This window comes from Bombina bombina, chromosome 4 (genome assembly GCF_027579735.1).
Source record: "Bombina bombina isolate aBomBom1 chromosome 4, aBomBom1.pri, whole genome shotgun sequence".
NCBI classification, from domain to species: Eukaryota; Metazoa; Chordata; class Amphibia; order Anura; family Bombinatoridae; genus Bombina; species Bombina bombina.
This window is the reverse complement of record NC_069502.1, coordinates 172,943,032-172,965,731: the sequence shown is the minus strand read 5'-3', so window position 1 is coordinate 172,965,731 and position 22,700 is coordinate 172,943,032. Positions and strand designations below refer to the sequence as shown.

The 22,700-nt window shown below is 41.3% G+C and overlaps 1 protein-coding gene across 1 annotated transcript in view; it reads left to right on the top strand.

The window, feature by feature from the left end:
- CPSF3 (cleavage and polyadenylation specific factor 3) overlaps window positions 1–22,700 on the top strand; it is a 99,638-nt gene that overhangs the window by 34,109 nt on the left and 42,829 nt on the right. Inside the window, exons 5-9 of the mRNA XM_053709703.1 lie at window positions 17,037–17,214; window positions 17,682–17,771; window positions 18,009–18,159; window positions 19,400–19,575; window positions 20,057–20,215. Coding sequence (XP_053565678.1) covers window positions 17,037–17,214; window positions 17,682–17,771; window positions 18,009–18,159; window positions 19,400–19,575; window positions 20,057–20,215 — 754 coding nt within the window. The remainder of the gene's footprint in view (window positions 1–17,036; window positions 17,215–17,681; window positions 17,772–18,008; window positions 18,160–19,399; window positions 19,576–20,056; window positions 20,216–22,700) is intronic.

The following is a 22,700-nucleotide window of genomic DNA, read 5'->3' as shown; positions in this document are numbered from 1 at the left end:
AATTTAAAGTGACAGTAACGGTTTTATTTTAAAACGTTTTTTGTACTTTGTTATCAAGTTTATGCCTGTTTAACATGTCTGAACTACCAGATAGACTGTGTTCTGAATGTGGGGAAGCCAGGGTTCCTTCTCATTTAAATAAATGTGATTTATGTGACACTGAAAATGATGCCCAAGATGATTCCTCAAGTGAGGGGAGTAAGCATGGTACTGCATCATTCCCTCCTTCGTCTACACGAGTCTTGCCCACTCAGGAGGCCCCTAGTACATCTAGCGCGCCAATACTCCTTACTATGCAACAATTAACGGCTGTAATGGATAATTCTATCAAAAACATTTTAGCCAAAATGCCCACTTATCAGCGTAAGCGCGACTGCTCTGTTTTAGATACTGAAGAGCATGAGGACGCTGATGATAATGGTTCTGAAATGCCCCTACACCAGTCTGAGGGGGCCAGGGAGGTTTTGTCTGAGGGAGAAATTTCAGATTCAGGGAAAATTTCTCAACAAGCTGAACCCGATGTGATTACATTTAAATTTAAGTTGGAACATCTCCGCGCTCTGCTTAAGGAGGTATTATCCACTCTGGATGATTGTGAGAATTTGATCATCCCAGAGAAACTATGTAAAATGGACAAGTTCCTAGAGGTCCCGGGGCTCCCAGAAGCTTTTCCTATACCCAAGCGGGTGGCGGACATTGTAAATAAAGAATGGGAAAGGCCCGGTATACCTTTCGTCCCTCCCCCCATATTTAAAAAATTGTTTCCTATGGTCGACCCCAGAAAGGACTTATGGCAGACAGTCCCCAAGGTCGAGGGAGCGGTTTCTACTTTAAACAAACACACCACTATACCCATAGAAGATAGTTGTGCTTTCAAAGATCCTATGGATAAAAAATTAGAAGGTTTGCTTAAAAAGATGTTTGTTCAGCAGGGTTACCTTCTACAACCTATTTCATGCATTGTCCCTGTCACTACAGCCGCGTGTTTCTGGTTCGATGAGCTAGTAAAGGCGATCGATAGTGATTCTCCTCCTTATGAGGAGATTATGGACAGAATCCGTGCTCTCAAATTGGCTAATTCTTTCACCCTAGACGCCACTTTGCAATTGGCTAGGTTAGCGGCAAAGAATTCTGGGTTTGCTATTGTGGCGCGCAGAGCGCTTTGGTTGAAATCTTGGTCAGCTGATGCGTCTTCCAAGAACAAACTCCTTAACATTCCTTTCAAGGGGAAAACACTGTTTGGCCCTGACTTGAAAGAGATTATCTCTGATATCACTGGGGGTAAGGGCCACGCCCTTCCTCAGGATAGGTCTTTCAAGGCCAAAAATAAACCTAATTTTCGTCCCTTTCGTAGAAACGGACCAGCCCCAAGTGCTACGTCCTCTAAGCAAGAGGGTAATACTTCTCAAGCCAAGCCAGCCTGGAGACCAATGCAAGGCTGGAACAAGGGAAAGCAGGCCAAGAAACCTGCCACTGCTACCAAGACAGCATGAAATGTTGGCCCCCGATCCGGGACCGGATCTGGTGGGGGGCAGACTCTCTCTCTTCGCTCAGGCTTGGGCAAGAGATGTTCTGGATCCTTGGGCACTAGAAATAGTCTCCCAAGGTTATCTTCTGGAATTCAAGGGGCTTCCCCCAAGGGGGAGGTTCCACAGGTCTCAATTGTCTTCAGACCACATAAAAAGACAGGCATTCTTACATTGTGTAGAAGACCTGTTAAAAATGGGAGTGATTCATCCTGTTCCATTAGGAGAACAAGGGATGGGGTTCTACTCCAATCTGTTCATAGTTCCCAAAAAAGAGGGAACGTTCAGACCAATCTTAGATCTCAAGATCTTAAACAAGTTTCTCAAGGTTCCATCGTTCAAAATGGAAACCATTCGAACAATTCTTCCTTCCATCCAGGAAGGTCAATTCATGACCACGGTGGATTTAAAGGATGCGTATCTACATATCCCTATCCACAAGGAACATCATCGGTTCCTAAGGTTCGCATTCCTGGACAAGCATTACCAGTTCGTGGCGCTTCCTTTCGGATTAGCCACTGCTCCAAGGATTTTCACAAAGGTACTAGGGTCCCTTCTAGCGGTGCTAAGACCAAGGGGCATTGCAGTAGTACCTTACTTGGACGACATTCTGATTCAAGCGTAGTCCCTTCCTCAAGCAAAGGCTCACACGGACATAGTCCTGGCCTTTCTCAGATCTCACGGATGGAAAGTGAACGTGGAAAAGAGTTCTCTATCTCCGTCGACAAGGGTTCCCTTCTTGGGAACAATAATAGACTCCTTAGAAACGAGGATTTTTCTGACAGAGGCCAGAAAAACAAAACTTCTAAACTCTTGTCGGACACTTCATTCCGTTCCTCTTCCTTCCATAGCGCAGTGCATGGAAGTAATAGGTTTGATGGTAGCGGCAATGGACATAGTTCCTTTTGCGCGCATTCATCTAAGACCATTACAACTGTGCATGCTCAGTCAGTGGAATGGGGACTATACAGACTTGTCTCCGAAGATACAAGTAAATCAGAGGACCAGAGACTCACTCCGTTGGTGGCTGTCCCTGGACAACCTGTCACAAGGGATGACCTTCCGCAGACCAGAGTGGGTCATTGTCACGACCGACGCCAGTCTGATGGGCTGGGGCGCGGTCTGGGGATCCCTGAAAGCTCAGGGTCTTTGGTCTCGGGAAGAATCTCTTCTACCGATAAATATTCTGGAACTGAGAGCGATATTCAATGCTCTCAAGGCTTGGCCTCAGCTAGCGAATGCCAAGTTCATACGGTTTCAATCAGACAACATGACGACTATTGCGTACATCAACCATCAGGGGGGAACAAGGAGTTCCCTGGCGATGGAAGAAGTGACCAAAATCATTCAATGGGCGGAGACTCACTCCTGCCACCTGTCTGCAATCCACATCCCAGGAGTGGAAAATTGGGAAGCGGATTTTCTGAGTCGTCAGACATTACATCCGGGGGAGTGGGAACTCCATCCGGAAATCTTTGCCCAAATTACTCAACTGTGGGGCATTCCAGACTTGGATCTGATGGCCTCTCGTCAGAACTTCAAGGTTCCTTGCTACGGGTCCAGATCCAGGGATCCCAAGGCGACTCTAGTAGATGCACTAGTAGCACCTTGGACCTTCAAACTAGCTTATGTATTCCCGCCGTTTCCTCTCATCCCCAGGCTGGTAGCCAGGATCCATCAGGAGAGGGCGTCGGTGATCTTGATAGCTCCTGCGTGGCCACGCAGGACTTGGTATGCAGATCTGGTGAATATGTCATCGGCTCCACCATGGAAGCTACCTTTGAGACGAGACCTTCTTGTTCAAGGTCCGTTCGAACATCCGAATCTGGTCTCACTCCAGCTGACTGCTTGGAGATTGAACGCTTGATCTTATCAAAACGAGGGTTCTCAGATTCTGTTATTGATACTCTTGTTCAGGCCAGAAAGCCTGTAACTAGAAAAATTTACCACAAAATATGGAAAAAATATATCTGTTGGTGTGAATCTAAAGGATTCCCTTGGGACAAGGTAAAGATTCCTAAGATTCTATCCTTTCTTCAAGAAGGATTGGAGAAAGGATTATCTGCAAGTTCCTTGAAGGGACAGATTTCTGCCTTGTCTGTGTTACTCCACAAAAAGCTGGCAGCTGTGCCAGATGTTCAAGCCTTTGTTCAGGCTCTGGTTAGAATTAAGCCTGTTTACAAACCTTTGACTCCCCCTTGGAGTCTCAACTTAGTTCTTTCAGTTCTTCAGGGGGTTCCGTTTGAACCCTTACATTCCGTTGATATTAAGTTATTATCTTGGAAAGTTTTGTTTTTGGTTGCAATTTCTTCTGCCAGAAGAGTTTCAGAATTATCTGCTCTGCAGTGTTCTCCTCCTTATCTGGTGTTCCATGCAGATAAGGTGGTTTTACGTACTAAACCTGGTTTTCTTCCAAAAGTTGTTTCTAACAAAAACATTAACCAGGTGATAGTCGTGCCTTCTTTGTGTCCGAAACCAGTTTCGAAGAAGGAACGTTTGTTGCACAATTTGGATGTTGTTCGCGCTCTAAAATTCTATTTAGATGCTACAAAGGATTTTAGACAAACATCTTCCTTGTTTGTTGTTTATTCTGGTAAAAGGAGAGGTCAAAAAGCAACTTCTACCTCTCTCTCTTTTTGGATTAAAAGCATCATCAGATTGGCTTACGAGACTGCCGGACGGCAGCCTCCTGAAAGAATCACAGCTCATTCCACTAGGGCTGTGGCTTCCACATGGGCCTTCAAGAACGAGGCTTCTGTTGATCAGATATGTAGGGCAGCGACTTGGTCTTCACTGCACACTTTTACCAAATTTTACAAGTTTGATACTTTTGCTTCTTCTGAGGCTGTTTTTGGGAGAAAGGTTTTGCAAACCGTGGTGCCTTCCATTTAGGTGACCTGATTTGCTCCCTCCCTTCATCCGTGTCCTAAAGCTTTGGTATTGGTTCCCACAAGTAAGGATGACGCCGTGGACCGGACACACCTATGTTGGAGAAAACAGAATTTATGTTTACCTGATAAATTACTTTCTCCAACGGTGTGTCCGGTCCACGGCCCGCCCTGGTTTTTTAATCAGGTCTGATAATTTATTTTCTTTAACTACAGTCACCACGGTATCATATGGTTTCTCCTATGCAAATATTCCTCCTTAACGTCGGTCGAATGACTGGGGTAGGCGGAGCCTAGGAGGGATCATGTGACCAGCTTTGCTGGGCTCTTTGCCATTTCCTGTTGGGGAAGAGAATATCCCACAAGTAAGGATGACGCCGTGGACCGGACACACCGTTGGAGAAAGTAATTTATCAGGTAAACATAAATTCTGTTTTTCTTTCATGTAATTAGCAAGAGTCCATGAGCTAGTGACGTATGGGATAATGATTACCCAAGATGTGGATCTTTCCACACAAGAGTCACTAGAGAGGGAGGGATAAAATAAAGACAGCCAATTCCTGCTGAAAATAATCCACACCCAGAATAAAATTTTTAATGAAAAAAACATAAGCAGAAGATTCAAACTGAAACCACTGCCTGAAGTACGTTTCTACCAAAAACTGCTTCAGAAGAAGAAAACACATCAAAATGGTAGAATTTAGTAAAAGTATGCAAAGAGGACCAAGTTGCTGGTTTGCAAATCTGATCAATCGAAGCTTCATTCTTAAACGCCCAGGAAGTAGAAACTAACCTAGTAGAATGAGCTGTAATCCTTTGAGGCGGAGTGTTACCCGACTCAACATAGGCATGATGAATTAAAGATTTCAACCAAGATGCCAAAGAAATGGCAGAAGCTTTCTGATCTTTTCTAGAACCGGAAAAGATGACAAATAGACTAGAAGTCTTTCGGAAAGACTTAATAGCTTCAACATAATATTACAAAGCTCTAACAGCATCCAAAGAATGCAATGATTTCTCCTTAGAATTCATAGGATTAGGACATAATGAAGGAACCACAATTTCTCTACTAATGTTGTTAGAATTCACAACCTTAGGTAAAAAATTCAAAAGAAGTTTGCAGCACCGCCTTATCCTGATGCAAAATCAGAAAAGGAGACTCACAAAAAAGAGTAGATAATTCAGAGACTCTTCTGGCAGAAGAGATGGCCAAAAGAAACAAAACTTTCCAAGAAAGTAATATAATGACCAAAGAATGCATGGGTTCAAAAGGAGGAACTTGAAGAGCCCCCAGAACCAAATTTAAACTCCAAGGAGGAGAAATTGACTTAAAGACAGGTTTTATACGAACCAAAGCTTGTACAAAACAATGAATATCAGGAAGATTAGCAATCCTTCTGTGAAAAAGAACAGAAAGAGCAGAGATTTGTCTTTCAAGAAACTTGCGGACAAACCTTTATCTAAACCATCCTGAAGAAATATAAATCTTCCAGACTCTATAATATATCTCTCTAGATACAGATTTACGAGCCTGTCACATAGTATCAATCACAGAGTCAGAGAAACCTCTTTGACCAAGAATCAAGCGTTCAAACTCCACACCTTAAAATTAAGGTTTTGAGATCCTGATGGAAAAAAGAACCTTGAGACAGAAAGACTGGTCTTAACGGAAGAGTCCACAGCTGGCAAGAGGCCATCCGAACAAGATCCGCATACCAAAACCTGTGAGGCCATGCTGGAGCTACCAGCAGGACAAACGAGCATTCCTTAGAATATTGGAGAATACTCTTGGAAGAAGAACTAGAGGCGGAAAGATATAGGCAGGATGACACTTTTAAGGAAGAGATAATGCATCCACTGCCGCCGCCCGAGGATCCCTGGATCCAGACAGATACCAGGGAAGTTTCTTGTTTACATGAGAAGCCATCAGATCTATTTCTGGGAGTTCCCACATTTGAACAATCTGAGGAAATACCTCTGGGTGAAGACCATTCGCCCAGGTGCAACGTTTGGCGACTGAGATAATCCGCTTTCCAATTGTCCATACCTGGGATATGAACCGCAGAGATTAGACAGGAGCTGGATTCCGCCCAAACCAAAATTCGAGATACTTCTTTCATAGCCAGAGGACTGTGAGTCCCTCCTTGATGATTGATGTATGCCACAGTTGTGACATTGTCTATCTGAAAACAAATGAACAACTCTCTCTTCAGAAGAGGCCAAGACTGAAGAGCTCTGAAATTGCACGGAGTTCCAAAATATTGATCAGAAATCTCACCTCCTGAGATTCCCAAACCCCTTGTGCCGTCAGATACCCCCACACAGCTCCCCAACCTGTAAGACTTGCATCTGTTGAGATTATAGTCCAGGTCGGAAGAACAAAGAAGCCCCCTGAACTAAACGATGGTGAACTGTCCACCATGTCAGAGAGTGTCGTATAATCGGTTTAAAGATATTAAGTGAGATATCTTTGAGTAATCCCTGCACCATTGGTTCAGCATACAGAGCTGAAGAGGTCGCATGTGAAAACGAGCAAAGGAGATCGCATCTGATGCGGCAGTCCTAAGACCTAAAATTTCCATGCATAAGGCTACCAAAGGGAATGATTGTGACTGAAGGTTTTGACAAGCTGAAATCAATGTTAAACTTCTCTTGTCTGACAAGGACAGAGTCATAGACACTGAATCTATTCTAGAAACCTAAAAAGGTTACCCTTGTCTGAGGAATCAATGAACTGATTGGTAAATTGATCCTCCAACCATGAACTTGAAGAAACAACACAAGTCGATTCATATGAGATTCTTCGAAAATGAGAAGACTGAGCAAGTACCCAGATATCGTCCAATAAGGAAATACCAAAACCCTGTTCTCTGATTACAGAAAGAAGGGCACCGAGAATCTTTGAAAAAAATTCTTGGAACTGAGGCTAGGCCAAACGGTAGAGCCACAAAACTGGTAATGCTTGTCTAAAAAGAGAATCTCAGACACTAAAAGTGATCTGGATGAATCGGAATATGCAGATACACATCCTGTAAATCTATTGTAGACATATAATGCCCTTGCTAAACAAAAGGCAGGACAGTCCTACAGAAACTGAATGTTGGTATCCTTACATAACGATTCAATATTGATAGATCCGGAACTGGTCTGAAGGAATTGACCTTCTTTGGTACAATGAAGAGATAAAATAAAACCCCAGCCCCTGTTCCAGAACTGGAACTGGCATAATTACTCCAGCCAACTCTAGATCTGAAACACATTTCAGAAATGCTGAGCCTTTGCTGTGTTAACTGGGACACGGGAAAGAAAAAAATCTCTTAGCAGGAGGCCTTAACTGAAGCCAATGCTGTACCTTTCTGAAACAATGTTCTAAAACCAGAAATTGAGAACGGAATTGATCAAAATTTCTTTGAAGAAAACGTAATCTGCCCTATACCAGCTGAGCTGGAATAAGGTCCGCACCTTCATGGGTACTTAGGAGCTGGCTATAGGTTTTCTATAAGGCTTGGATATATTCCAAACTGGAAATAGTTTCCAAACTGATACCGCTCCCGAGGATGAAGGATCAGGCTTTTGTTCCTTATTGTGAGGAAAGGAACGAAAAATGATTATTAGACCTAAATTTACCTTAGATTTTTTATCCTTTGGTAAAAAAGTTCCCTTCCTTCCAGAAACAGTTGAAATAATAATTTATTACCCTGGAAAGAAAAGGAAAGCAAAGTTGACTTAGAAGACATATCAGCATTCCAAGTTTAATCCATAAAGCTTTTTCTAGCTAAAATAGCTAGAGACATATACCTGACATCAACTCTAATGATATCAAAAGATGGTATCACCAATAAAATTATTAGCATGTTATAGAATAATAATAATGCTATAAAATTATGATCTGTTACTTGTTGCGCTAAAGCTTCTAACCAAAAAGTTGAAGCTGCAGCAACATCCGCTAAAAATATAGCAGGTCTAAGAAGATTACCTGAACATAAGTAAGCTTTTCTTAGAAAAGATTCAATTTTCCTATCTAAAGGATCCTAAAAATGAATTACTATCTACCGTAGGAATAGTAGCACATTTAGCAGGAGTAGAGACAGCCCCATAACCTTAGGGATTTTGTCCCAAAAAACCTCTAATCTGTCAGATGGCATAGGATATAATTGCTTAAACGTTTAGAAGGAGTAAAAGAATTACCCAAATTATTCCATTCCCTGGAAATTACTTCAGAAATAGCATCAGGGAGATTAAACACTTCTGGAATAACTACAGGAGATTTAAAAACCTTAATTAAACGTTTAGATTTAGTATCAAGAGGACCAGAATCCTCTATTTCTAATGCAATTAATACTTCTTTAAATAAAGAACGAATAAATTCCATCTTGAACAAATACAAAGATTTATCAGCATCAACCTCTGAGACAGAAACCTCTGAACCAGAAGAACCATTATCAGTATCAGAATGATGATGTTCATTTAAAAATTCATCTGAAAAAAGCGAAGTTTTAAAAGACTTTTATGTAAACTAGAAGGAGAAATAACAGACATAGCCTTCTTAATGGATTTAAAAAATAAAATCTCTTATGTTTATCAGGAACACTCTGAAAATTAGATGTTGACGGAACAGCAACAGGTAATGTAACAGTACTAAAGGAAATTTTATCTGCATTAATAAGTTTGTCATGACATGCAATACAAACAACAGCTGGAGAAACAGATACAAAAAATTATAGCAGATACACTTAGCTTGATAGCTCCAGCACTAGACAGCGATTTTCCTGTAGTATCTTCTGACTCAGATGCAACGTGAGACATCTTGCAATATGTAAGAGAAAAAACAACATATAAAGCAAAATTGATCAAATTCCTTAAATGACAGTTTCAGGAATGGGAAAAAAATGCCAAAGAACAAGCTTCTAGCAACCAGAAGCAATGAAAAAATAAGACTTAAATAATGTGGAGACAAAAGCGACGCCCTTATTTTTTAGCGCCAAATAAGACGCCCACATTATTTGGCGCCTAAATGCTTTTGGCGCCAAAAATGACGCCACATCCGGAACGCCGACATTTTTGGCGCAAAATAACGTCAAAAAATGACGCAACTTCCGGCGACACGTATGACGCCGGAAATGGAAAAGAATTTTTGCGCCAAAAAAGTCCGCGCCAAGAATGACGCAATAAAATGAAACATTTTCAGCCCCCGCGAGCCTAACAGCCCACAGGAAAAAGAGTCAAATTTTTGAAGGTAAGAAAAAATGATTAAGTCAAATGCATTATCCCAAATATGAAACTGACTATCTGAAAAATAAGGAAAGTTGAACATTCTGAGTCAAGGCAAATAAATGTTTGAATACATATATTTAGAACTTTTATAAACAAAGTGCCCAACCATAGCTTAGAGTGTCAAAGAAAATAAAATTTACTTACCCCAGGACACTCATCTACATGTTTGTAGAAAGCCAAACCAGTACTGAAACGAGAATCAGCAGAGGTAATGGTATATATAAGAGTATATCGTCGATCTGAAAAGGGAGGTAAGAGATGAATCTCTACGACCGATAACAGAGAACCTATGAAATAGACCCCGTAGAAGGAGATCACTGCATTCAAATAGGCAATACTCTCCTCACATCCCTCTGACATTCACTGCACGCTGAGAGGAAAACCGGGCTCCAACTTGCTGCGGAGCGCATATCAACGTAGAATCTAGCACAAACTTACTTCACCACCTCCATCGGAGGCAAAGTTTGTAAAAACTGAATTGTGGGTGTGGTGAGGGGTGTATTTATAGGCATTTTAAGGTTTGGGAAACTTTGCCCCTCCTGGTAGGAATGTATATCCCATACGTCACTAGCTCATGGACTCTTGCTAATTACATGAAAGAAACTGTTAAAATGCAATCTGAAAAGAGGTGGGCTTCAAGGTCTAAGAAATTAGCATATGAACCTCCTAGGTTAAGCTTTCAACTAAGAATACCAAGAGAACAAATCAAAATTGGTGTTAAAAGTAAATTGGAAAATTGTTTAAAATTGCATGCTCTATCTGAATCATGAAAGTTTATTTTGGCCTAGACTGTCCCTTTAAAGTCAGTGAATTAATTTGGTAAGTTCCACAGCTTCTTCCATTTAAAGCTGCTCAAGAACATATTGTCATTGTCAAAAGGGACTAGACTTCCAAGTTCCCTGCATCTCTTTGCATAAATCATAGTTTAACAATATGGCTTTAAATATAGTTTCTCCAACATAGGTGTGTCCGGTCCACGGCGTCATCCTTACTTGTGGGATATTCTCTTCCCCAACAGGAAATGGCAAAGAGCCCAGCAAAGCTGGTCACATGATCCCTCCTAGGCTCCGCCTACCCCAGTCATTCTCTTTGCCGTTGTACAGGCAACATCTCCACGGAGATGGCTTAGAGTTTTTTAGTGTTTAACTGTAGTTTTTATTATTCAATCAAGAGTTTGTTATTTTAAAATAGTGCTGGTATGTACTATTTACTCAGAAACAGAAAAGAGATGAAGATTTCTGTTTGTATGAGGAAAATGATTTTAGCAACCGTCACTAAAATCCATGGCTGTTCCACACAGGACTGTTGAGAGCAATTAACTTCAGTTGGGGGAACAGTGTGCAGACTTTTGCTGCTTGAGGTATGACACATTCTAACAAGACGATGTAATGCTGGAAGCTGTCATTTTCCCTATGGGATCCGGTAAGCCATGTTTATTACGATCGTAAATAAGGGCTTCAAAAAGGGCTTATTAAGACTGTGGACTTTTTCTGGGCTAAATCGATTCATTATTAACACATATTTAGCCTTGAGGAATCATTTTATCTGGGTATTTTGATATAATAATATCGGCAGGCACTGTTTTAGACACCTTATTCTTTAGGGGCTTTCCCAAAGCATAGGCAGAGCCTCATTTTCGCGCCGGTGTTGCGCACTTGTTTTTGAAGGCATGGCATGCAGTCGCATGTGAGAGGAGCTCTGATACTTAGAAAAGACTTTCTGAAGGCGTCATTTGGTATCGTATTCCCCTTGGGGCTTGGTTGGGTCTCAGCAAAGCAGATACCAGGGACTGTAAAGGGGTTAAAGTTCAAAACGGCTCCGGTTCCGTTATTTTAAGGGTTAAAGCTTCCAAATTTGGTGTGCAATACTTTTAAGGCTTTAAGACACTGTGGTGAAAATTTGGTGAAGTTTGAACAATTCCTTCATGTTTTTTCGCAATTGCAGTAATAAAGTGTGTTCAGTTTAAAATTTAAAGTGACAGTAACGGTTTTATTTTAAAACGTTTTTTGTACTTTGTTATCAAGTTTATGCCTGTTTAACATGTCTGAACTACCAGATAGACTGTGTTCTGAATGTGGGGAAGCCAGAATTCCTATTCATTTAAATAAATGTGATTTATGTGACAATGACAATGATGCCCAAGATGATTCCTCAAGTGAGGGGAGTAAGCATGGTACTGCATCATTCCCTCCTTCGTCTACACGAGTCTTGCCCACTCAGGAGGCCCCTAGTACATCTAGCGCGCCAATACTCCTTACTATGCAACAATTAACGGCTGTAATGGATAATTCTGTCAAAAACATTTTAGCCAAAATGAACCCTTATCAGCGTAAGCGCGACTGCTCTGTTTTAGATACTGAAGAGCATGACGACGCTGATAACAATATTTCTGAAGGGCCCCCAACCCAGTCTGATGGGGCCAGGGAGGTTTTGTCTGAGGGAGAAATTACTGATTCAGGGAACATTTCTCAACAAGCTGAACCTGATGTGATTGCATTTAAATTTAAGTTGGAACATCTCCGCATTCTGCTTAAGGAGGTATTATCCACTCTGGATGATTGTGACAAGTTGGTCATCCCAGAGAAACTATGTAAAATGGACAAGTTCCTAGAGGTGCCGGGGCTCCCGGAAGCTTTTCCTATACCCAAGCGGGTGGCGGACATTGTTAATAAAGAATGGGAAAGGCCCGGTATTCCTTTCGTCCCTCCCCCCATATTTAAAAAATTGTTTCCTATGGTCGACCCCAGAAAGGACTTATGGCAGACAGTCCCCAAGGTCGAGGGAGCGGTTTCCACTTTAAACAAACGCACCACTATACCCATAGAGGATAGTTGTGCTTTCAAAGATCCTATGGATAAAAAATTAGAAGGTTTGCTTAAAAAGATGTTTGTTCAGCAGGGTTACCTTCTACAACCAATTTCATGCATTGTCCCTGTCGCTACAGCCGCATGTTTCTGGTTCGATGAGCTGATAAAGGCGGTCGATAGTGATTCTCCTCCTTATGAGGAGATTATGGACAGAATCAATGCTCTCAAATTGGCTAATTCTTTCACCCTAGACGCCACTTTGCAATTGGCTAGGTTAGCGGCTAAGAATTCTGGGTTTGCTATTGTGGCGCGCAGAGCGCTTTGGTTGAAATCTTGGTCGGCTGATGCGTCTTCCAAGAACAAGCTACTTAACATTCCTTTCAAGGGGAAAACGCTGTTTGGCCCTGACTTGAAAGAGATTATCTCTGATATCACTGGGGGTAAGGGCCACGCCCTTCCTCAGGATCGGCCTTTCAAGGCAAAAAATAAACCTAATTTTCGTCCCTTTCGTAGAAACGGACCAGCCCAAAGTGCTACGTCCTCTAAGCAAGAGGGTAATACTTCTCAAGCCAAGCCAGCTTGGAGACCAATGCAAGGCTGGAACAAGGGTAAGCAGGCCAAGAAACCTGCCACTGCTACCAAGACAGCATGAAATGTTGGCCCCCGATCCGGGACCGGATCTGGTGGGGGGCAGACTCTCTCTCTTCGCTCAGGCTTGGGCAAGAGATGTTCTGGATCCTTGGGCGCTAGAAATAGTCTCCCAAGGTTATCTTCTGGAATTCAAGGGACTTCCCCCAAGGGGGAGGTTCCACAGGTCTCAGTTGTCTTCAGACCATATAAAAAGACAGGCATTCTTACATTGTGTAGAAGACCTGTTAAAAATGGGAGTGATTCATCCTGTTCCATTAAGAGAACAAGGGATAGGGTTCTACTCCAATCTGTTCATAGTTCCCAAAAAAGAGGGAACGTTCAGACCAATCTTAGATCTCAAGATCTTAAACAAGTTTCTCAAGGTTCCATCGTTCAAGATGGAAACCATTCGAACTATTCTTCCTTCCATCCAGGAAGGTCAATTCATGACCACGGTGGATTTAAAGGATGCGTATCTACATATTCCTATCCACAAGGAACATCATCGGTTCCTGAGGTTCGCATTCCTGGACAAACATTACCAGTTCGTGGCGCTTCCTTTCGGATTAGCCACTGCTCCAAGGATTTTCACAAAGGTACTAGGGTCCCTTCTAGCTGTGCTAAGACCAAGGGGCATTGCTGTAGTACCTTACTTGGACGACATTCTAATTCAAGCGTCGTCCCTTCCTCAAGCAAAGGCTCACACGGACATTGTCCTGGCCTTTCTCAGATCTCACGGATGGAAAGTGAACGTGGAAAAGAGTTCTCTATCTCCGTCAACAAGGGTTCCCTTCTTGGGAACAATAATAGACTCCTTAGAAATGAGGATTTTTCTGACAGAGGCCAGAAAAACAAAGCTTCTAGACTCTTGTCGGATACTTCATTCCGTTCCTCTTCCTTCCATAGCTCAGTGCATGGAAGTGATCGGGTTGATGGTAGCGGCAATGGACATAGTTCCTTTTGCGCGCATTCATCTAAGACCATTACAACTGTGCATGCTCAGTCAGTGGAATGGGGACTATACAGACTTGTCTCCGAAGATACAAGTAAATCAGAGGACCAGAGACTCACTCCGTTGGTGGCTGTCCCTGGACAACCTGTCACGAGGGATGACATTCCGCAGACCAGAGTGGGTCATTGTCACGACCGACGCCAGTCTGATGGGCTGGGGCGCGGTCTGGGGATCCCTGAAAGCTCAGGGTCTTTGGTCTCGGGAAGAATCTCTGTTACCGATAAATATTCTGGAACTGAGAGCGATATTCAATGCTCTCAAGGCTTGGCCTCAGCTAGCGAGGGCCAAGTTCATACGGTTTCAATCAGACAACATGACAACTGTTGCGTACATCAACCATCAGGGGGGAACAAGGAGTTCCCTGGCGATGGAAGAAGTGACCAAAATCATTCTATGGGCGGAGTCTCACTCCTGCCACCTGTCTGCTATCCACATCCCAGGAGTGGAACATTGGGAAGCGGATTTTCTGAGTCGTCAGACATTGCATCCGGGGGAGTGGGAACTCCATCCGGAAATCTTTGCCCAAGTCACTCAGCTGTGGGGCATTCCAGACATGGATCTGATGGCCTCTCGTCAGAACTTCAAAGTTCCTTGCTACGGGTCCAGATCCAGGGATCCCAAGGCGGCTCTAGTGGATGCACTAGTAGCACCTTGGACCTTCAAACTAGCTTATGTGTTCCCGCCGTTTCCTCTCATCCCCAGGCTGGTAGCCAGGATCAATCAGGAGAGGGCGTCGGTGATCTTGATAGCTCCTGCGTGGCCACGCAGGACTTGGTATGCAGATCTGGTGAATATGTCATCGGCTCCACCTTGGAAGCTACCTTTGAGACGAGACCTTCTTGTTCAGGGTCCGTTCGAACATCCGAATCTGGTTTCACTCCAGCTGACTGCTTGGAGATTGAACGCTTGATCTTATCGAAGCGAGGGTTCTCAGATTCTGTTATCGATACTCTTGTTCAGGCCAGAAAGCCTGTAACTAGAAAGATTTACCACAAAATTTGGAAAAAATATATCTGTTGGTGTGAATCTAAAGGATTCCCTTGGGACAAGGTTAAGATTCCTAGGATTCTATCCTTCCTTCAAGAAGGATTGGACAAAGGACTATCTGCAAGTTCCCTGAAGGGACAGATTTCTGCCTTGTCTGTGTTACTTCACAAAAAGCTGGCCGCTGTGCCAGATGTTCAAGCCTTTGTTCAGGCTCTGGTTAGAATTAAGCCTGTTTACAAACCTTTGACTCCTCCTTGGAGTCTCAATTTAGTTCTTTCTGTTCTTCAGGGGGTTCCGTTTGAACCCTTGCATTCCGTTGATATTAAGATATTATCTTGGAAAGTTTTGTTTTTAGTTGCAATTTCTTCTGCTAGAAGAGTTTCAGAATTATCTGCTCTGCAGTGTTCTCCTCCTTATCTGGTGTTCCATGCAGATAAGGTGGTTTTACGTACTAAACCTGGTTTTCTTCCAAAAGTTGTTTCTAATAAAAACATTAACCAGGAGATTATCGTACCTTCTCTGTGTCCGAAACCAGTTTCAAAGAAGGAACGTTTGTTGCACAATTTGGATGTTGTTCGCGCTCTAAAATTCTATTTAGATGCTACAAAGGATTTTAGACAAACATCTTCCTTGTTTGTTGTTTATTCCGGTAAAAGGAGAGGGCAAAAAGCAACTTCTACCTCTCTCTCTTTTTGGATTAAAAGCATCATCAGATTGGCTTACGAGACTGCCGGACGGCAGCCTCCCGAAAGAATCACAGCTCATTCCACTAGGGCTGTGGCTTCCACATGGGCCTTCAAGAACGAGGCTTCTGTTGATCAGATATGTAGGGCAGCGACTTGGTCTTCACTGCACACTTTTACCAAATTTTACAAGTTTGATACTTTTGCTTCTTCTGAGGCTATTTTTGGGAGAAAGGTTTTGCAAGCCGTGGTGCCTTCCATTTAGGTGACCTGATTTGCTCCCTCCCTTCATCCGTGTCCTAAAGCTTTGGTATTGGTTCCCACAAGTAAGGATGACGCCGTGGACCGGACACACCTATGTTGGAGAAAACAGAATTTATGTTTACCTGATAAATTACTTTCTCCAACGGTGTGTCCGGTCCACGGCCCGCCCTGGTTTTTTTAATCAGGTCTGATAATTTATTTTCTTTAACTACAGTCACCACGGTACCATATGGTTTCTCCTATGCAAATATTCCTCCTTAACGTCGGTCGAATGACTGGGGTAGGCGGAGCCTAGGAGGGATCATGTGACCAGCTTTGCTGGGCTCTTTGCCATTTCCTGTTGGGGAAGAGAATATCCCACAAGTAAGGATGACGCCGTGGACCGGACACACCGTTGGAGAAAGTAATTTATCAGGTAAACATAAATTCTGTTTTTTAACACAAGTTCACATCTAAATACATTTATTCTGAAATGCTGTTTAATAAGTTTGGGTATGAGGCTTAATTGCAAAAAACATAGCAAATTTGTCACATAGATTATTCAATGTGAGACTTGAATCTTATGGATTAGGTTTCTTGAGATAAAGTAGCAGTGTGATATAACATTGTCAGAGATGCAATATTCTTGTATAATAATTTAATTGTATTTTAGGATATTAATGCAGGGTTTTTTTTTTTGTGTTTTTTTTTTTGGGGGGGGGGTTTCAATAAAATTCATTTTAGTTCTTTCTATTGTTAATGCCGGTTACATTTTTACTTTTTATAATAGTTCCCAGCTGTAAAAATATGAGGCAGGAAAGAATGAGTGACACCTGAAAATATTATTTAATCTAATATAGTAAACTGAGGCAGAGAAGATATTGCACAAGACAAGGGGTTTAGTTGACATGTTTGTGCAATATTTCCAGTATACAGCAGGTTCTCTGGTCTTTAGTCTAACTAGTTATGGTCTTTGTTCTCCCCAGTAATATCTCAGCAGATGATATGCTGTATACAGAGACTGACCTGGAGGAAAGCATGGACAAAATAGAGACCATCAACTTTCATGAGGTGAAAGAGGTAGCAGGAATCAAGTTCTGGTGTTACCACGCTGGCCATGTCTTGGGGGCAGCCATGTTCATGATTGAAATAGCTGGTGTCAAGGTGAGTACACATGGGTGCAATACATTCTTTATTGTATTTAATTATAGGTAGGTTACCTTTACATAGAATAGGTATTGCATTGCTTTCTTACTTTCCTTGTAAAAGTTTTAAATGATCTGAAATATTCCCCAAGTCAATGTATCTGCCATTACAAGTAGACATTCTGTATTCAGCCTTGATAGTTTTGTGTCCTAAAAATAACATTTTGCATCTTGCAATTTTAAAATTAACAACAGATGTTGGCAGATTTACTTGAACATTGGTAGCTAGCCTGAAGAGCCAGGAAATTATTTTACATAGGGATATATACGGAACCATTCATGGAGTTAGGAACCAGAGCTAGAATTTTAAGAGCCCTGGCTCCTGGGTTTGTCAAGCCCTTTGTCATACATTCTCTTATTCTCTCATTTGCAAAAGTAAAATAATTAAGTATTTTTATTATAACTCTGCTTGTGTTTGTTTTGCAGATTCTTTATACTGGCGACTTCTCGAGGCAGGAAGACAGACACCTGATGGCAGCAGAGATACCAAATATTAAGCCGGATATCCTTATCATTGTAAATGGTGTTCCAGATTTAATACATTTCTGAGATACTATAGTCCTATAAATAATCAAGCTGTTCTATATATTGTAGTGTTAATCATGTAAACAAAACTGCTCTAAAATCAATAACACTATTAGGACTCATTTATTTTATAGCTGCATGTATCTGACTTTCTTCTTCAAAAGCAAGAATTAGGTCTGTTCTTTAAAGTGAATTGGTTTAAGCATTGCCAAAAATTTCCCTTTTTAGGAATCTACATATGGTACCCACATACACGAGAAACGGGAAGAGAGGGAAGCTCGTTTTTGTAACACTGTGCATGATATCGTGAACCGTGGAGGGAGAGGACTCATTCCGGTGTTTGCCCTTGGGCGAGCACAAGAACTTCTCTTGATATTAGGTATGCTGACATCTCCCATGCAATGGGTTGTGGTAGTTGCATGAATGTTTGTAGCACACTGTATCACAGAAACACTCACATACTGGCATACAGTCTCAAGCACAGTGTCCCATATGCAGAGAATCCTGGATGTCACAACTTGGAATGTGTTCGCTTACAGATTGTTTTGCATTGTTTCGAGGCAATAGAATATTCTAAATACATGTCCTTGAATAGTAAAAGCAATATTTCTTTCTACTGTTTTTTAAAATGACAATTAAAATTATTTTTAACGACAGTAACCTTAAAACAGTTAAACATTTGTCAAACTGCTAATATAATGATGTTGCATAGTAAAGCCTTACAAAAATAATAGTCTGTTTCTTGATGACTATATATACTTTTATAGAAATTGAAATAAATTTGTATATTTAATCCTTTTTATAAGGAATAGGTAATCTGAAAAGTCCACAATAAATCAACAGTAAATGGTGATCCTGTTAATCTTTGGATATTGTATCAGAGTAGATTAATTTTCTTTCCAAAGACTGGGATAAAGTGCATTCAGAATCAAGGGAAACATTTATTTAAAATATGTTCAAAATTACATATCAATTAAGTAGTAAACTAAAATTAATAAAATAACTTTTTTTTACATATAGGTACTTGAAACATTCACAATCCACCTATCTAAAATAAGTTAAACCTAGTAGGATTCTAATTGACTTAAAGGGACTTTGAGATCGTAACATAAAATGATAAATCGTATATATTAAAAAAAACTGTGATATACTTTTATTATTTATTTTGTCCCCTTTTCATGTAGTTCCATCCTGTTAAAAATGGAGGTGCAGAACATTGTAATATTCCGCACAGCCATTTAGAACTGTCCCTAATGGGCCACAGCAGAGAAGGTAACCTAAGTTACAACATGGCAGCTTCCATTGTTTTATAGACACTAAAACGTTAGATTTATTTTGTCAACATTTAAACAGCTAATGAAACTAAAAAATACATCTATGTAATATTCTCAGACTAAGCTTTTCTTTGAATGCATCATTCTATCTAGCATTTGTTTAGTGTTTAATGTCCATTTAATGTTTTATGTTTAGATACATTTTCTGCAAATAATTCTCTTTTTTACGGCCTTTTGTCACAAATTATTTTATTTAGATTTTCTTAAGGACCACAGTGGGACAAGCATATGTTTTTTTCATTTACTGTATTTATTGTGAATGCTATGTTTTCACTCTTTAATCAGATGAATATTGGCAAAACCACCCAGAACTTCATGACATACCCATATACTATGCCTCGTCCTTGGCCAAGAAGTGTATGGCTGTGTATCAGACCTACGTGAATGCCATGAATGACAAAATTCGCAAGCAGATCAATATAAACAATCCGTTTGTGTTCAAACACATCAGCAACTTGAAGGTAACCATATATCTCTTCAGTGATAAAGCTGATACTACATTATGCAGTGATTTTGATTTAATCAGAATATAATATAAAACATTATCTGTGGAAGTGAAGTAAATGTTAATTAGGATTTCCAGCAGTTTTTAACAACAGTACACTAAAGTTAAATGGGTCACGAAAGACAAAATTAAACATCCATTCAGATTGCAGTGATGGCTAACCTTGGCACCTCAGATATTCCCATTATGCTTAAGCACTCTGTAGTGTAGTAATATAAAGGCTGATCAAGCTTAAGGAAAGTTTACTGATATATTATACAATATGAGCACTGGTTAAAGTGTTTGCATCTTGTGACATCTGCCCATTTGCTTTAGTTTCTTAGCTGAATAGAAACATGTTGTCTCATGATTACTGATATCTCCTTAATGTGACTATTTCTATTGCATTTTGTAAGTTACAATATTCTGTTGTTTAGTGTCTCATTTGATGATTTCAGAGCATGGATCATTTTGATGACATTGGTCCTAGTGTGGTAATGGCTTCCCCTGGTATGATGCAGAGTGGACTTTCTAGAGAACTGTTTGAGAGCTGGTGCACAGACAAGAGGAATGGTGTTATTATAGCTGGCTACTGTGTGGAAGGGACACTTGCCAAAGTGAGTTAATTTAACTTGATGTGCTGACATAAAGTGCTAATTACTTAAGCAAATAGTAGGTGCAATCATATATCTATATAAAGACCATGTGATACTCTGCTCCCATCTCTCTCCTTCTCCTTTGAAGTCCACTGCATTCAGATGTTCTCCCCTCTCTCTGAGTGGCAATCATCTACCGTCCTCCTGGACCAACTTCCCAATTCCTTGAAAACTTTGCTGCTTGTCTTAATCACTTTTTCTCTCCAAATATACCTGCTCTAATACTGGGGGACTTCAACATTCCCATTGATAACCAATCTGCCCCTTTCACTCACATCCTCCTTCGGTCTCTTACAATCCACCCTACCCACTGCAATGGACATTCTATTGACCTAGTATTTTCCTACCTCTGTTCTATATCTGACTTCACCTGTCGCCACTTTTCCAATTTCAGACCACCACCTGCTCACCTATAATCGTAATTTACCAGCTAAACCCACTTTTCCATCTCACCCCTGCACCTAAAAAAAATCTGCAAACTGTGGATCCTATCCAATTTTCCAATTATTTTCAACATCTCCTCCCTCACACTTCCACTATAACCTGCCCTGATCTTGCTACAGCCCACTCTAACAATACTCTTTCCTCTGCACTAGACACTCTGCTCCTCCCCAACTGCACAAAACCCCACCCCGTCAGTTACAGTTCTGGCACTCTCAGTAAACATGCTACTTGCAAAAAAGCTCCAGCATTGCTGAGCGTGTCTGAAGGAAATCTTGCTCTAAATCTGATTTCATCCACTATAAGTTAATTTTTTCGTTCATACACATCTGCCTTTCACTTAGCCAAGCAAACTTACTTCTCTTATATCTACTCTTTTTTCCTCCAACCTAAATGATTCTTCTCTACTTTCAACTCTCCTCCATCTTCCACCCACCTGCACCACCACCTTCGTATGACTGTTCAAGACCTCGCAGACTACTTTTTAAACAAAATGCATACTACCCGAAGCAACATCCCCACACAAGCCTGCAATCTTCCATCTCCACCCCCAGTCACCCCCTTTGCTACTGCTACTCTCTCTATCTCCCCCCCCCCCCCCAGTCACAGAGAATTAAGTTTGTTCCTTACTGTCTTCCTCAGGCCTCACTGCCTGCCCGCTCGACCCTATCTCTTCACATCTAATATCGTCTCTGTTTCCACCCTCACTCCAGCTCTTACATCTTCAATTTATCCATTTCTATCAATTCATTCCCATCTTCTATCAATCATGCATTGGTCACTCCCACCCTCAAAAAACCTTCCCTTTTCCCTAATTCTTCAAACTACCTCCCCATATCACTGCTTCGACTAGCATTAATACTTCTCGAAAAACTAGCTTACGACCGCCTAACCAATGTCCTGTCTTCCAACTCCTTGCTTGACCCCCCTCAATCTGGCTCCTTTTCAATGACTGTCAGTTGGAGTACCTGAAGGCTTTGTCTAGGGTTCTCTACTCTTCTCCATGTATACTTCTTCACTTGGTAAACTTACCAGCTGTTATGGCTTCAAAGTTCACCTCTATGCTGATATCTCTCCTCCTCTCTCCTTCTTTTCTGACCTTTCTATCTCTGTCAAAAACATCACTATCTCCCCTTCAAGTCCACTGCCTTGGCGTTACACTTGACTCCAGTATGTCTTTCATCCCCCACATCCAATTGCCCCACAGCAAAGTAGCTGTTAAGATTTCTTCTGTTATGTGTGATCAGTCCACGGGTCATCATTACTTCTGGGATATAACTCCTCCCCAACAGGAAATGCAAGAGGATTCACCCAGCAGAGCTGCATATAGCTCCTCCCCTCTACGTCAGTCCCAGTCATTCTCTTGCACCCAACGACTAGATAGGATGTGTGAGAGGACTATGGTGATTATACTTAGTTTTTATGACTTCAATCAAAAGTTTGTTATTTTACAATAGCACCGGAGCGTGTTATTACTTCTCTGGCAGAGTTTGAGGAAGAATCTACCAGAGTTTTTTACTATGATTTTAACCGGAGTAGTTAAGATCATATTGCTGTTCTCGGCCATCTGAGGGAGGTAAAAGCTTCAGATCAGGGGACAGCGGGCAGATGAATCTGCATTGAGGTATGTAGCAGTTTTTATTTTCTGAATGGAATTGATGAGAAAATCCTGCCATACCGTTATAATGACATGTATGTATACACTTCAGTATTCTGGGGATGGTATTTCACCGGAACTACTCTGTTAAAAGTCACTAATCTTTTTAATAAGTATTTATCATGTTAAACGTTTTTGCTGGAATGTAGAATCGTTTACATTTCTGAGGTACTGAGTGAATAAATATTTGGGCATTATTTTCCACTTGGCAGTTGTTTGGTGTTAATTATGACAGTTTCGTTTCTCTTCACTGCTGTGTGTGAGGGGGAGGGGCCGTTTTTGGCGCTCTTTGCTACGCATCAAAAAATTCCAGTCAGTTACTCTTATATTTCCTGCATGATCCGGTTC